At 34.8% G+C, this 17,639-nt stretch overlaps 2 protein-coding genes across 4 annotated transcripts in view; one reads left to right on the forward strand and one right to left on the reverse strand.

Moving 5' to 3' along the window:
* LOC125060736 (bone morphogenetic protein receptor type-1B) overlaps window positions 1–17,639 on the forward strand; it is a 111,689-nt gene that overhangs the window by 38,994 nt on the left and 55,056 nt on the right. The gene's annotated exons all lie outside the window — the stretch shown is intronic.
* Window positions 10,259–16,373, reverse strand: LOC125060735. 3 transcript variants are annotated; one of them, XM_047665761.1, is made up of 2 exons: window positions 14,403–16,373; window positions 10,259–11,523 (listed from the first exon to the last, which is right to left on the reverse strand). In XM_047665761.1, exons 1-2 carry the CDS (start codon window positions 16,138–16,140, stop codon window positions 11,519–11,521), a joined length of 1,743 nt encoding a protein of 580 aa, XP_047521717.1. In that variant the 5' UTR covers window positions 16,141–16,373; the 3' UTR covers window positions 10,259–11,518. The 3 variants fall into 3 exon arrangements, with proteins under 3 accessions (XP_047521717.1, XP_047521715.1, XP_047521718.1); XM_047665759.1 differs by having other exon boundaries at window positions 14,395–16,368; XM_047665762.1 differs by lacking the exon at window positions 10,259–11,523 and having other exon boundaries at window positions 14,395–14,541; window positions 15,183–16,359.

Here is a 17,639-nt window from a genome sequence, read left to right on the forward strand (position 1 = left end):
TTCTGCTTAAATGAACTTTGTATATCTACTAAAGCTCGTTATAGACTTTATGTTACGTTTGATGAGCACGAAATGACGTTACCAGGAAACTGTCGCCTGATACAATGAAACATCAAAAGCAAGTATCAAAGAAGCCCGCGTGTAAACATCTCTCTTGGACTGGCATGGTTGTTTTCAAAGGGAAAGGCGTAGGATAAAAGGATTTTGACGTAACCAGTGAACGTGTTAGATGTGATATCTATAACTGATGCATTTCTTGACCGATTAATCTTAGTGTTCAAAATGCCAAAACGTCATGATACTTCGTAGTAATCAAAAAAATCGTTTTCCATCTTACATCATGTAACAATGTTTAAACGTTTTCAATTACATTAACATCTTATGTCGAGTTGGAGCTTATTATAAACTCGTTACTCTCATTTTCCTTTTGGGTAAGGTGATTTATTTATTCACACTTCGTTACATTTATACAAAAACAAATAACTTAATACATAACAATTATAAGGGATACAATGGCATGCAAAGTGCAAGAAGTGCATAACCTCTATCTTATCATAAATATAATAAAATATAGAACCTTAATCTAAAATAATATAAAAGAGATATTAACTAAACATACTAAAAACGCAACAGCAGCAAGATATATTTTTTCTATTACCTTTTCCTAACCCATTTCTTAGCCCTAGCATTGATTAGCAAAGAAATCTAACTGATGATATCCGAACTAAAACCTTAGGGGAAGTTTGAGCTTTATTTTCCAAGACAGGAGCCAAACGAGCTGGCTAGTTTTTTTTATAGGATAAGTGAGTGCGTTGCCGGCCTTTGACGGAGGAGAATATGATTTCTTTAAACAGTTGGAGGTCGTATCTCCCAGGTAAGACCCCCACCGGGAGTCGATTCCACAGTTCGTTAGTTCGCAAAAGAAAATGTCTTGTGAAACGAACCTTGGAAGACCAGCCAACAAGGTGATGCTGATGAAATTTTTTATATATAGAATAAAGTACCTTAAGTATATGTTATACGTATATATACATTGATATGAAAATTCTTATTTATTAAGAGACTTCAACGCTTATTCAATGTTAATTTCCTGCCTCTCAGTAGGTATAAACAAAGTTCTAGATTTCTTTTAGCGTTAAGTTAATAGGAGTCGGACGATTTATATCAAGTCTGCAATCTTTTTATTGATCTGTCGTCGATCGGCTATGATCAATGACCGGCACACGTTGTATTGAGCTGGGATTGATTTATTATCTGTCCACAGTTGTATGTCTGTCAATAACTTTACAGTCATATTTTTAACGAATTTAATTATTAGAACAATCTCGTAATTTTTGAGCTATTCTCATTCTGTCATGTGATTTAAATAGGAGCTTTATTTGAAATAAAATATTCATTGACTTATTATGAAATTTCAGTTTAAACTCCGAGAAACATTTAATACATACATATTAACATAGAATGTTGTTGCATTTATTAAAAGTTAGATTTTATTAATTATAAATGTAATAATTAAAGATAAAAAAAGATAGAAAAATATATGTTATAGGTTTAATCTGGTAAAAATATTCATCTGTTTTTCAACTAAAATACTATAAAGCTAAAAAACAGGGACTGGTGTGGGGAATAGCGATAGATGAATTTTGTCACAACCTATTTCTGTCATGGATAAAGTAATTAGTTTAATTAAATATATTTTTAAATCTGTCGTATTTTAACAACTGTATGTAGCACTTCACACTCTGGTCTTTGTATCAAACGAAGCAGCTTTGTTTGAAGGTATTGTTAGAAAATGTTTAGAATTTGTTCATTAATCACTCGGAACAATCGGCTCGTTCTTCGAAATTGTAGTTTGTTTGAGATATTGATGACGAGACTGTGCAACGATTTACGTGTGATATTTAATAGTTAGGTTCATAATTAGTATTGAGTTAGTAAATAGGTAATATCATAGCGACCTCGTTACATTGTCTTGCTGTAAACAATTAAGTACGAATAATTTCAAAATTGGATTTAGCGTTTTTGTACTGTTCTTCTATTTGTTTCTTTAATATGAAAGATAAATCTTATTAAAGTATTATTTAACGTTAAATATTTCGTCTGTTACACACTGACTATATAAGTCCAGGTATGAGAAAGGGTTGTGTGTTTGATTCACGGCGAAAACGTGTTTATTAAACTAGACGAATACGTTGACAAAGGGTAGCGACTAGCTATGCTTAGTGCTAAGTGAATTTATTTGTAACTAGCGGACCCGACAGACGTTGTCCTGCATGATATTTCAAGCTATTAGTATATTAAACAAAGTATGATAGAACCAACTGCAGCGCTCAGTTATTCATTTTTCTTACATCCTCTTTGACGATATTTGCACCACGCATTCTGTCAATGTTATGTCAAACGCCATAAGGTTACATCAAAAAAGTATGAATTGTATGATAGAGTATTCTTAAATTTTCAAATTTTCCGCGCAATTTTCTTAATTTTTTCTTACATAAGAACCTTCTCCTGAGTAACAAACCCAACAAAAAAAGAATTAGCGAAATCGGTCCAGCCGGCAGCCGTTCATGCGTGATGCCGTGACCAAGGGAAATAGGAATTCATTTGTATTTAGATAGATAGATGGTCTAAGCCGAACATTATCTATACTATTAAATATTATAAAAACTTACAAACTTTTTAAACTTTTTAAATCTTTAAAATTGTGAAAACACTATCTTTGTTTAATTGTATATATGCTAGCAATAATTATTATAAGAACGATTTTCGCTCACCAGATTGTAACAAATACTGCCGCCCATGCCTACTAACACTGACAGAAGGCTCACAAGCACATTCTCGGCCTTTTCAGAATTGGTACGCTGCTAAAGGACCCTAAGTCGAATTGGTAGTACTTAAGCCAAGAGTTATTGACCATAAAACATAAGGATAAACACGAATTTATGTTTGTAATTTAAACTGTTGAGTCAGCGCCAAAAATGTATTACCAAAAATGGAAATTTGTATTTCATACCATTAAAGTGTATGTTTGAAGGGCAAAAGCTTGCCAACGGGGCCATTAATTTGAATATGATATAAAACGCATTGGCCAAGACGCGTTCTTTGGTTTTATTACTAATAACTGTATCGAGGTTATTCGAATTAACAGGATGTTGTGAAGTTTGACTCTTATTTTTGATTTGTAACAAATTTCAGTTACCTAATATCCTCAAAATAATGTGTGTTAATGTAATATTAATAATGGAATGCATGAAGGTATAATGTAGGCACGGTGGGTCAAGGTGGCGAGACAAAGTCTAGTTCCATTTCCGTGAAATAATGAATTGAAAACCATTTCCACGGGAAAAATGTAAGCTATTTGGATAGGCAACTAGCTACTTTAATAAAAATATGTTCCTATCGAGAAAACATCGTGAGGTAACCGCCTTGCTTTAGACCCAAAAAGTCGACAGCGTGTGTAAGGCACAGGAGGCTGATCACCTACTTGCCTTTTAGATTGACAAATGATCATGAAACAGATACTTACCTAAAATGGTTGTAGCGCCACTGATTAATGATTTATTTTTATGTTCCTATGGAAAATATCTTTCATATACGTATATAGAGCTTTTGAATTGGAATATGTGTACGGCATCGGGATATAAAGCTAACTCTTATTAGACCGATATTCGAAAGCTTTCCTGTTTCATAACTGAAAACTTCAAGTTAGAAGCAGATATACCTGTGAGAACCTAATTATATATTAACAGCGTTGACAGAATAAGATATTGTTGAAACTTTGCCGTCCAATAAAGTATAGGGTTACGTGGGCTCAGCGGAAAGGTGTACAATGACAAAGAAAGCCGCGCTTGATGAACACATGGTGTCATTTCTGATTATGTTGAATTGTTTATTTATAAATTGGTGCCGGTCATTTGTGTTAGATGAAACACCGTGTTCTTATCAAAGTATTAAGTATAGCAATTCTGCGAAGATGAGTAACAATCGAAAGTTGTAGAGTATGATAGTTACTAAAGGATCTCATTTTAGACTTAATTTATAAAGCGCAATTTCGGCCCAACGTTGAGTACTGTTTTCTTACCTCTGGGTACCAGCTCCTTCCATTTGACTGTATTCAATGAAGAGCGGTTCGAATCGTCGACGACCAGTCCCTTTCCGAGCGGTTTGATCCCTTGGTGTTGCGTAGAGATGTGGGGTCACTCAGCATCTTCTACCGTAATTACCACGGAGAGTGTTCAGAGGAGTTGTTCAAGGAGTTTTTTACGCGCACCACCACTATGTGGACTCAGTTGCCCAGTGAAGTACTTCCGAACTAATTCGACAGAGGGTCTTTCAAGAAACGAGCGTACCAATTCTTAAAAGTCCAGCAACGCACTCGCGAGTCTGTGGCATTGAGAGTTTCCATGGGCGGCGGTATCACTTAACATCAAGTGATACTTCTGCCCGTTTGCCCCTGTTCTATAAATAAATCCAGTATTTAGGACATTGTACCGTATCCATGCCGTATCTCCATATGTTCAGTTCGATTTCTGCTGCTTTGAGTTGACAGGCATAGGCTGCATCTAAATACTTTTTAAACGTCTGTCACAGAACGGGACACGCTTCACGAGACTGTCGGCCAAACTCCAGTAACGGAGAGGCACCAAAAGAAGAATGTAACAGTGTGCGTGCTGTGTTTAATTTCATTTGATTATAAACATGTGTGTGTCTATACTGTGATAAAAGACAATTCGTTAAATAGATCGTGTCTCTGAATTTAAAATATACATTTTATTCTTACGATGTTGAGGCGAGTATGATTTATGTGTTAAGTGTCCTTACAAGTCTTCTGTTTATAACTGGTTTCCAACTGCGATTTTGCACGTGCGCAGATTGATATCACATACTAACTTACGGCAAGTAAGTAGATTTAAAACATTTTCAGTAGTTAAACTGAGATAATGTTTCTAGACTAGATTTCAATTTTTTTTTCTGTGTTGAAGTTTTAGGTGCAATAAAGTAACAAATTTTACCTATATTCTATTATATTATTGTATTACTAGGTGACCCGGCAAACGTTTGTTTTTCCATATTTATTATTTATAGGAGATATAGGGATTGCATATATTTTTGTATGCTGTATCATAAAAAATAAAAACAAAAAAAATTAAAAGAAAAATGCTTTTTACCGGATTAAAGTTATGTATTATTATAAATTTACAACTATTTGACATAATTTTAAATTTATCCGACGTTTCGCGTGCTTTACAGCGTGCGTGGTCACGGTGACTGAAGACAAAAGATGTTGAATGTCAAAAAGTATCACAGCTGCAGAGAAAGTTGCATTATCTGTATTTATTTCCCCGGAGTTGGTATCGACTAAAAGATGGAGGGTTTTGGCAAAAATGGCTCACGGTGTCCTCTATTTTCGCGGATTGTTTTTCTTTTTGAGATTTTCATCTTTTGTCTTCAGTCACCGTGACCACGCACGCTGTAAAGCACGCGAAACGTCGGATAAATTTAAAATTATGTCAAATAGTTGTAAATTTATAATAATACATAACTTTAATCCGGTAAAAAGCATTTTTCTTTTAATGTTATGAGTTATGTTAATCAAAGACAATACAAAAAAAATTGTCTAATAAATAAAAACATGTTTTTTGGGGTGGACACCCCTTATCACTTAGGGATTTGAAAGATAGATAGTAGCCGATTCTCAGACTTACTGAATATGCATTAAAAAATTCATAAGAATCGGTCCAGCCGTGTTGGCCTAGTGGCATCAGCGTGCGACTCTCATCCCTGAAGTCTTAGGTTCGATCCCTGGCTGGGCACCAAAAGAATGGAATTTCTCCTACTTGCCTATTAGAATGACAAGTGATTATGAAACAGATCGAGAAATCTGAGGCCCAGACCTAAAATGGTTTTAGCGCCACCGATTTATTTATTTATTTACATTTGTTTTGGATAAATAAGATGACGTGTTACTTTTAGTCTAATTTATATCATAATGACTAGGTAATCGTAGCTATAAATTGTATAAAAATATTTTAATAAGAAACTTTATCACACTTTGTAAATACCGATTTGTTTAAAATAATAATAAATAAACACATATAATATGTAAATAATTCAAAACGTTTCTAAGCTTATGATAATTGTTGACAAAATTATAAACTGTCGCCCAACCCACGCATTACCGATGCCCGTATCACGAATCAAACTTAAAACTAGTTTATAATATGAAACTTCTGTTAACATATTCAATATGAAATTTGTTGAACTAATGCGCTAGTTTTAATGTTATTTTTTATTTGAATCATATCAGGTCAAATTATGAGATAATTTGTACAAAAATGGTGCACAATATGTACATTTGCTGGTTTCAGCAAATGTACATTTGCTGGTTTCAAATCCAAATCATTCATTATTTTTTAACAGAATTACATGCATTATTCTTAGATATTAGGCCAAAACGATAATGTTGTCAATAAATAAAATAAAGGATATAATATTAAACACATAATATACATAATATCGCTATTGTGAATTCACTCTGCGAACATATATGTACGTCGATAGTGTCGGAGATTCAGTATGTAACGTAATGTACACTTATAAACGTCAGTAAAAATATTATTCTAAATTTAAATTTGCTAGTTCTCGAAGCAAGTAAAACGACCATCCGTCTTTTAAATTGCCAATTTTTTTTTAAATCATATCAGAATACTTACAGCGTCTCGACATGTCTTATTGCTGAATGTATCAGCAAAAGTCTTGGTAAAGTTAAAAAATTACCTGATTTTTATATTTTCCCAATTAATAAATCCATGAATTTCCCTCACCACCCGATGATACTGCGTATTTTTCATGACGCTATTATTAATTTATTTTCACTTTGAAGTTGATTAAAATTAGATTGAGCGTTACTTGAGTAACGTTTGAATACGGACCGAAATATCGCCGCCAGTTAATAATCTGAATTGCAGATGAGAGCGGCGGAATTATACGAATTCTTGACTTTGTCTAATGGTTATATGCACTTTGATCTCACTTTATGGGACTGTAGGAATGTAGGTTTTATGTCTGCTAATAGAACTCTCGTCACCCCTGTTTCTGTTATTATGCCTGGAGTCGAATTCAGGAATTTCGGGTTATAGACACTTTCTACAATTAACGCTTTTTCTCATTCAGAAGCCACTAAAAACCGCTTTAAAAAAATTTCACTAACGATTCAAAACTTTATACATTTATTTATTTTTACTTCATAACATTAAAAGATAAACAAATTATAAGATATGCAACGGGCTGCCTTATCGCTAACAAGCGATCTCTTCCAGGCAAGCCTAGTAAGGAAAAAACTAAAAAAGAAATATTAAGGGTAAAGTACAAGAAGTGCATAACCAAATACATTCACAAACATCTTCTCAACCTGTTCTAGGCTGAAACGGAAAGTATTCTTCTAGTGCAAGAGTAGTTTAATTATAATATTGTAAGTGTTATTAATATGTCAAATGGAAGAGACTAGCTACCCACGACACAGGGAATTCTAGTGTGGCGGCTAGCGCACTTTCTTATTAACTGTCATTTTATATTATGTATATATATAAGGTTTTTTTCTTTTTTAGGTTAATTTGTTATTATTATTGCTTACTGCATATAATTAGGGGTTTGATAAGTGATACGTTTTTGGAAAAATGTGTAAATTTTATCTTTTTTTTCAGGTATGTACAACAATCTGCTATCTAATTGCCATGGTGATTCGATAAAGTAAGTTGTAGTGAGTGTATTAGACGATTTTTTTACCACAGGGCGTGTCTTTCGTATTAATTTTGACAAAAACTTAACGGCTAAAAGCATGATAATCTGATAATAATTATGTCCGTGTAAAATTATTACGCTATTTGAAAGTTAACCAGGTGATTCATTCGTTATTTAAAGTAAGCGTTTAAAATTTTGCTTGGTTATAACTAGTCTCAAGCTAGACTCTCAAGTCAAGAGGAAATTTATAAAAAATGGTAATAAACATAAAATATATGCATACAAAAATGTAAAGCAAGACTCAGTCCAGACAGAGGATGCAAAACTTCCGCAATGGCTAATATATAAAAAATAGTGGCCAATGTATAAAATTATGTTTAGATTATTTCGTATAATATATTTGTCTTAGGTTATTTAGAATACTGCAGATACAATTTAATACAAGAAATTCCTATCTTAATACAAAACAGCCGTTGGTTATATCCAATTATTATTATCGAGATTTGCAAATGAAAACTTGTCGTTCCTTGATTGCTTACACGGAATTTATTAGGTTAATTTAGTGATAGAAACTCGTATTATGAACATATTTATGCTAAATTCCGATAATTTATTAATTTGTTTTTTTGAAAATAATTTTTTATAGGTTAAATGACTGGGTTTTTTAATGAAAAATTTTATGTTTATGGGTTGACTACTATGTTTTGAGAATGAATGGGGTAAAAATGTGACAGGATCTTATTTAAAAATCTCTTATGCATACGTCTCTTATGACCCTTATGGTTCTAGATCAAAAGTGTAACTTGTGAATTACGGAAATTTTTTATTTCTAGCAAGAACTGGAAGATCACTAAATACGGGAATATCATTATGATATTTTTTACTTACTATATATAATTAGCTAATACAAACAGCTGAAAATAACATTTACAATAAGTTCGATACAGTTGTGTTTATCAATATTATTAAATAACATTAAGTATTAATCCAAATATTTAAAAAGTTAAGCCTACCACAAGGAACGGTTTGGTGGCCGTTATTACACAATTTTAGTTTAAAATAATAAGCCCTGAGTACATACCTCGCCTCGATATATCCTTAACACGTAGAAAGACACAATTGTCAATCGTTAGACTGATACTATAATAACATACACTAATGAATTATAAAATTGAGGTCGTAACTAATAAATAAAATCAAAATTCGTTTGGATTATACCTAGCAATAGGTAAAACAAAAAGTGAATCAAATGTGACGATCGGCCGAGTTAAAATTTATTAAATAAAAAATATGAATCTCGAACATAGACTATCTCATTGTACACATAGGCTGAGCAACTTTATATATGGGTATATATTTAATATATATAATTTGCGGTGATTAATTGCTAACGGAGTCTTTTTAATAAACAATTTGGCTGAGTTGGAGTATCATCAATCACGTAAGTTATTATTACTCGGAACTGAGGAAACTTGACGTGGCTACCGTATTCTACCGGTTTAAGAACATTTTTTATAGATATGAACTTTTATAATTAATAAATGTGTTTGAAGAAAATATACAAAATATCAGCAAAACTACAGAGAAGAAAAAGTTTCACATCGAGTTCTAAATTAAAAAAAAAAAAAACTTAACTACTCGTTATAATAGCAAGTGTTTTATTGGAAAACTAAACGCATCGCTAAATAATGTCGTTATCAGTGTGGGAATTCTTTCTGAAGTGTCATGTATAATTTATGACTTTTCATAATGGTTTTTAATTAAGAATATTCTATACGTTTGTCAGGTTAGAGTACTAACCATTTACCAATTGCTCCAATTTAATTTCAATTGACTGTCTCCCCAACGATGACGGACGGTTCCCTGGTCATCCAATTGTCTCCGATTCAATTGGTAATGCGGGATGGACCGAGATTGATGTAGTTGCACCAATTGGCGTGATTACCCTTATAGGTGGCGGATGGCGGTAATTTAATGCTGGGTGCGGCTGGCTTCTTATTGAATGCACATGTGCTGTTTCATTCTATCTATATATATCATTAACTCTCTATTAGAAAATATAGTGTGTTTAAGCTGTCGTGAACTGAAGGTGCGTTCAAACTCACTGTGTGCCAATTTAGTTTGTGTGGAATTGCAGTTCAGGTGGCTTAGAACTGTGTGGAAAAACCTTCTTCTTTGGTCGCGTTCTTCATTACTGATGGTGATATTGGTGTTGCGTATCTTTCTCCATTCCCCCCTGCCTTCGGCAAGCCTTCGCGCCTGTGTAGTACTGGACCTGACCGCCCCAACTTTGTCGGTCAAGCGAATAGGAGTCAGACTGAAAAAAGGCGTAACGTCACTTGTAGTTGTCTGAGAATTGACAAATTCTTTTTCGCTGTCGTCTTAGACAAATATAAAGACTGTAGGGCACTAGTGTAAATACCCAACACACACGTTTATTCCAGTGGTAGAGCGTGGACTGTATTTAATTGTTTGCAGATGAGGTCAGGCGTAGAAAAAAACACTTATTTTTTAGATATTAACACACCACTAACCACTTTATTTGAGCACACTTTTACAAGAACGAATGGAAAACGGAAGGAAGTGAAAAACCATAGACAAATAAATTATACAACATAGAAAAATTACAGATAACAAAAAATAAACTATATTATGTTGCCAACATAAGCTGCGCCCTCAAAATGAACAATTTAAAATTTAATTGACAAATACAGCATAAATTTTACAACATAGGTTGTGTAGACATAGGAATACTTAAATATTAAAATTATACATTTTAGAATCAAACACTTTTATGAATCGATAGGTAGCAAACATATTTTTGATAATGCCCTATTGTGAACATGACCGTTTGAAAGAGTAACTTCGACAGTTCTAACCTGGCCATCTTTCCCTGGAAAGATATTGGACACACGAGCCATAGGCCAATGCAAAGGAGGACTATTATCACTACGTAATATGACCAAGCTACCAATTTTTACGTTAGAAGAAACGTCACGCCATTTGGGCCTGCTTTGTAAAAGACACAAATAATGTTTACTCCAATATTTCCAAAAGTTTTGTTTCATACTTACGGTTATAGACCAAAATTTAAGTAAATTAGTTGGTGTATCTGACATATTGTGTTCTGGATAAGAATTAAGAGGTGCTCCTGTCAGAAAATGACCTGGAGAGAGGTAATTGAGGTCATTTGGGTCGGCAGTAACTGCGGTGAGCGGTCTAGAATTAAGAACGCCCTCTATTTCTACTAGAACAGTATTGAGTTGCTCATACGTGAGTAACGCCTTGCCTACTACACGTTTCAAGTGATATTTCACGCTTTTTACACCGCTTTCCCAAAGTCCACCAAATATCGGGCTGTAACTAGGTATAAAGTGGAAATTGATTCCTCTAGCAGCCGCGAAGGATTGTACTTCGCATTGGTGACTTCGAGAAGCGTGCAAGCGATACAGTTCATCTAATTGGTTCCTTGCCCCTTTGAACGTCGAGCCGTTATCACAGTGGACGTCGCTGGGCAGGTTTCGTCTCGCAATGAATCGTTTAAAGCATGCGAGAAAAGTATCGGTTGTCAAATCTGAGGCTAACTCTAGATGAATAGCTTTAGTGACGAAACATACAAACAATACAATGTAACCTTTGCCTATAGTTGGCTTTCGAATGCGGCTATTTTTTACCGAAACTGGCCCAGCGAAGTCAATACCAATTTTTTCAAAGACGCGGCACGCGTTTACGCGTTGCGTAGGCAAGGAACCCATCAGCTGAGCTGCAGCAGCGGCTTTCAATCTGCAACAGGTTACACATTTGTGAATAAATTTTTTTATTGTTCTTAGACCATCAATGATCCAAAATCTCTGCCTAATAGAGCTTAATAATAGTTTTTGACTGGCATGTAATAGCTTAATGTGTTCATCTTTAATTATCAAGGCTGTTATCACTGATTCCTTTGGCAATATGGCAGGATGTTGGCTAGAGTAGGGGATTGATGCGTTTTGTAAACGTCCGCCTACTCTTATAATGCCATCTTTATCTATGAACGGTGTCAGAGGTTTTAAATTGCTATCTACTCGATTGTGAACTTGTAAAGATTTAATATCACTCGCATAGTATATGTGTTGTTCATTATTTATAATTAACATTAGTGCTTTATTTAGCTCTTTGGTTGATAAAAATCCTTTAATTTTGTTGTTTTTGTTAGGATTAATATTTGTACAAAATCTAAGTATATAGGCAAGTACACGAGTCATTTTATTAATATCACAATCAATGGCTGTTACTTTGACACATACTGCCCTTGTAATGTTTTGTTTAAGTTCGGGTAATTGTGTCACTATCTCTGACTTCAAATAAAATTTATAATCTTTATCATGTAAGAAGGATGGACCATACAACCACATGTTATTAGCCTTAAGTTCATTAGGATGAAGGCCTCTACTGAGACAATCTGCAGGATTCTCATCAGTATTTACATATAACCAGTGATAATTATGAGAGAGCTCTGTTATTACTCTTACTCTATTCGCGACATAGGTCTGTAGTTTCGCGGAATCTATTTTGAGCCATGCTAAAACTATTTGTGAGTCTGAAAATAGGTGAGTATTATCACATTTTATATTATTGGCACTTAATGCATTGAGTACCTTTACAGTTAATTTCGTAAGAAGCAAGACTGCATTTAATTCTAGCCTGGGAGTAGTAAGGCTTTTATTTAATGGATTAATTCTAGATTTTGAACATAACAATTGGATGTGTACATTGCCTTGTGTGTCAGTAGAACGCAAATACAAGCAGCAGCCATATGCAACTGAGGATGCGTCGGCAAAACCTAATAATTGAATGACTACACAATTATTAGCTATGGCACATCGAGGTACACTTAAAGGTTCCATCTGTGACAAGTCCCTAACAAATTCTATCCACATCTGACGTATGTCTTGTGGGGGAGGAGAGTCCCAATCTGTATTAGAAGCCCACAGTTTTTGCATGATTACCTTTGCACGAACAAAAATTGGACCGATTAACCCTAGTGGATCATAGAACTTACTAATATAGCTAAGTATGTCTCTCTTGCTATCATTTACACTAGTGTAAGGTTCAGGACATGAACTTGTAAAGGTATCATCATTAATAACGAATTCAATACCTAAAGTTTTTACAGATGTTTCAGTTTTGCTTAAATCAACCTCGCTTTCTTGGTTGAAATTATTATTTTGTACATTTTTGAGTACTGAGTCACAGTTGGAAGCCCACTTGTGGAGCTGAAATCCTCCCAGAGCAAGTAACTCTACTAATTCAGTCTGCATTTTTAATAATACAGTCGACTCTCGATAATTTGAAACTCAAGGGACCAGAGATAAATTTCAAATTATCAAGAGTTCAAAATAACAAGTGTTTGAATAACCACGAGGGGGAAGGAAATAAGAATAAGATCAAAATTTGTTACTTATTATTTCTATATTCTTATTATGTATTAACAATTATTCACAAATTTTTATTTTGAAAAGAAGTCTGTATGTTTTTTTGAGTGAGTGACTCATTTATGTAAACAATTGACAAGTCTGTGCATGTATGTAAATAAACGACAGGTATGTGCATGATAAACGCTTCAAATTATAGAGAGTAGGGAAGACCGGATTTCAAATTATCGCATGTTGGCGAGCAAGATAATACTTTTTCAACTTCAAATTACCGAAGGGACCAATTATCATTGATTTTATTCAATTTATCGAGTATTTTTCAAGGGACCGGAAAAAATATTCAAATTATCGAGAGATTCAAATTAACGAGTGTCAAATTATCGAGAGTCGACTGTACTTGCTTGTTATTATTATTAACTAATACATCGTCGACGTAGGTGTTATTAATTAAAATAGAGGATGCTAATGGAAATTGTTCCTTATATCTATTGGCAAGTTCAATCAGGCAACGAGTGGCTAAATAAGATGACGACTTTAGACCATAAGTGACAGTGGACAGCTGTATGCACTTGATGTCTTCATCTGGTGATTCGCGCCATAATATGTTTTGAAGTGAACGTTGACTAGGATCTAATCTAATGCACCTAAACATCCTACGTATATCGCAGATAAAGAAAAAGGTTCCTAATCTGAAAGCTATAAGTGTTTCTAATAAATCTTTCTGTACTACAGGGCCATTGAGTAACAGATCGTTCAATGAAATTCTTTTGTTCGTACGCATTGAGCCATCGAATACTGCTCTTAATTTTGTAGAACGAGCATTCTCTTTAATTACAGCATGGTGAGGGAGAAAGTAAATAGGATCTTTCGATAAATTATAGCTATTCATATTAATGTACTCACCATGATTTAATTCAATATATTCATCGATAAACTTTTTGTATTCGTGGAAAAGGTTTGTGTTTTTATGTAATTTCTTTTCCAAATTAAGAAATCGTTTATAGGCTAAGTGAAATGATTCTCCCAGTTCTAAGTTTATTTGATGTAACGGGACTTTAATAGGCATCGAAACTTGAAATGTATTATTGTCAAGCTTTGTAGTCTCATTAAAAAACTTTTCACAATACTCTTGTTCAGGCAATTGCTCGGGGAAGATTTCAGACACTCGCTCAGTGTCCCAAAATGCACTCAATGACTCATTTAAATTGCTATCACACTCCTGACAAAATAAAGATATAACCTGCTTACTGTTGGCAGTGTCATAGGCACTGCGTCCCGCTACTATGTGCCCAAATGATGTGTGAATTATAGATGGTTGCTCGGAGATTGTTGAGCCCGTTTTTGCAGGACCCTCGTTACTTATTGACTCATGGAGTGGCAACAGGGCCTGGAAAAAGACATCAGCTCCCAACAATACATGCACATCACCAGGCATATTAAAGGTAGCGTCAGCTAGATTGCAGTTAGCTGGAAATGTTAGATTGGAAGTGTCGATAGGTGCTTGAGGCAACTTTGTGGTTATCGTTTTAACAATATGACAATTAACATTGACCGTATATGGATATACTATAGAGTGTACATCAAGGTTTATTTGCAAGTTAACTGTTTGCTCAGTGTTGGTAATGCCAATTATAATTGATGCATTGTTGTCGGGAACCTTGCCTAATATAAGGGCAAGTTTCTCAGTGATGAATGATACTTGTGAGGCACTGTCCAATAGTGCTCGTGCGTAAATAATCGTGCCTGTCTGGGAAATAAGCTTAACTCTAGCAGTAGGCAAAAGCACTTGTCCCCGAGGAGCGCTCGATAACAAACTGACAGATGGGCTCGATGGCTGTTGATCTGTTTGATGCAGTAATGTGTTATGAGGCTTTTTGCATTCACCACACTTAAAATGATATTTACAGTTGCGTTTATGGAAAGACAGACATATTTTGCACAGCTTATTTGCTAATACAAACTCTAGACGTTTTGTGGGTGCTGCCATTTTAAAATTTGGACATTGGAAAAGCTTGTGCGGAGACTTACAATAGGTGCAGGAGGTAGAAGCAGGTGCAGTTACTGCAATACTAGTCAACCGTTGGGGTTGAGGTTGCTTGTTGGGAACGGAGTCGTTTTCCAATGACAATGCTCGACGTTCCAGGTAACCTAAAAGCTCCCCTACTGTGGGTAAACACTTGTTGTCTCTCTCCATCTGGAATGCAGAGCGTGTAAGGTTGTCTAACTTCCTCACTAGAACACACACAAGCAAGCTGCTCCAGCTGTCGACGGGCTCCTCGAGGTTTTTTAAAGCTGCGAGTGTCTGTTTAACGTCTGAAATTAGTTTACGGATTGTGTTAGGAGTAGAACGAGTAATGGGTTGCAAATCTAACAGTGTATGTATGTGTTCGTGTATGATTTTAGTTTTAATATCATATCTCTCTTTAAGTAATTTTATTGCTTCAGCATAACTATCGTCCTCTAATGGGAGGTTTTTAATTAAAGCTGCTGGCTCGTCACTTAGAAAACCTTTAAGATAATATAGCTTTTGAACAGGTGACAGAGACTCATCTTTGTCAATCATTGCGCTGAAAAGGTTTATAAACGAGTAATACTCTGTATATTTGCCAGTGAATGTTGACATGACTACGTTAGGTAATTGAAGCTTTGACCTAATGCTCGAAGTTTGCTTACAATCTGAGTCGTTAAGCGTCTCATTTTTAGTGTTCAAATTGTGTTTTTTGATTGTCTTATCGATATTAGAGAGAATGTCGAAGTATATTTCTTCGATTTTACTAAAATCCTCCGGATCTTCAGGATTTTGTGCACATATTTGGATACAAGCATCGCTATATTCTTGAAAAACGCTGACGACCCTATCTCTTACAACTATAAGTCGTTCTAGCGAGCGTGATTGCAACTCACCTGACAATAGTGCATTATGAATTTTAGTAATAGACATCTTTGCATAACCCCTTTTTGCAATATTAACTTTTGTGTCGGCCATGTTCACTAATAGGGATAATATATATTGCTAGCTTTCCTAATGTTAGTTAACACTTGAACCGAAAAAATACTTAAAACTATGTGTATTTTGTTACAAGTAATTAGTAATTACTACTAAAATCAAAATGGTGGAGTTCAATGACGCTTGATGCTTGCTTAGGCGCAGTACGAATCGTTGTCGGCGACCGCGTCGTTTGCTACGGTGAGGCGCGCAGTGATTGGCTACTGGACACTGGTTGCACTCGACACTCGTACGTGATTCGTGGTTTCGGCGCTCGTATGCTGTGGTGCCAACTGAAGGAAGTGAATCGCAGTTGACATTGACAGACAGCTATTGTGTTTATCGACTCGCTCTTTCCGGTCCGGCTTCGCTTGTTTGTTTGATTGATGTGCTCCTTCCTCTTTGTCTTTGGTAGTATGTTGAAGACTTTGTGAGGGCTTCGTAATAAAGATGGCGGGCGTATGTAATAAAGATGAGTCGGTAACTAACTTGATGTTGATGCTTTTTCTTTCTACGGATACCTCTGCGTCCTGGGTTCTGCGTTGTAGCTTCTTGCTGCCCTCGCGGGAGAATTCTTAAAGGCGAAGACGGCTCGCGGGAGAATTCTTTAACGAAGACGGCACGTGCAGACAAGGCGATGGCGCATCATAGAAGGACCATTATGTAGGGCACTAGTGTAAATACCCAACACACACGTTTATTCCAGTGGTAGAGCGTGGACTGTATTTAATTGTTTGCAGATGAGGTCAGGCGTAGAAAAAAACACTTATTTTTTAGATATTAACACACCACTAACCACTTTATTTGAGCACACTTTTACAAGAACGAATGGAAAACGGAAGGAAGTGAAAAACCATAGACAAATAAATTATACAACATAGAAAAATTACAGATAACAAAAAATAAACTATATTATGTTGCCAACAAAGACTAAAGTCCATACCTAACTTCGTTCTTTTTTTAATGTTTTTTGTAACTTCGATATTGTAATAAAACTGACTACAAGAATTTAAAAAATTTTTTTTGAAGATCAAGATCAAAGAAGATTTTGAAGTATTCATTCACTGCCAATGAATGGCGCATTTTTAGCGTATACGATCATTAGCACATTTTTATAAGCAATGTATTTTAATTTGTAATTCGTTCGTACTACGAAGTACTGTAAAAAACTTCTCTTTAATCAATTCCATGTGGAAGCCCTTATAGGAACCTTCTATTTGGCGACAAAATTTGTTTTTTAAAAAAAGTTTCTTTTTCATTAAATATACTATTCCTATTCTAATGAACAGACGGTTGATTTCTAAAAATAACTCTGGAATAGAATAAAGGTAAAATATCATGTTCACGGGTCCTATAACGCTGGGAAAAACTAGTTTGTAAATAGAAATGCGTACGTAAAGGGAAGAAAGTAACGAGTCTTAATAATGAACACTGAGCAAATGAAACTTATCATTTGCAACTTTCTTTCCCGTGTATTATTACGAGTCTGCACGCTCAAT

Source organism: Pieris napi, chromosome 22 (genome assembly GCF_905475465.1).
Source record: "Pieris napi chromosome 22, ilPieNapi1.2, whole genome shotgun sequence".
In the NCBI taxonomy this organism is placed as follows: Eukaryota; Metazoa; Arthropoda; class Insecta; order Lepidoptera; family Pieridae; genus Pieris; species Pieris napi.

Bases quoted from the DNA above. Each gene is read 5' to 3' on its own strand.
- LOC125060735 (XM_047665759.1), bottom strand. From the start codon at position 16,140: ATGGCCGACACAAAAGTTAATATTGCAAAAAGGGGTTATGCAAAGATG. The intron at 11,524-14,394 runs GTTATATCTTTA...AACCTGTTGCAG, and splicing joins ACACTGCCAACAGTAAGCAG to ATTGAAAGCCGCTGCTGCAG.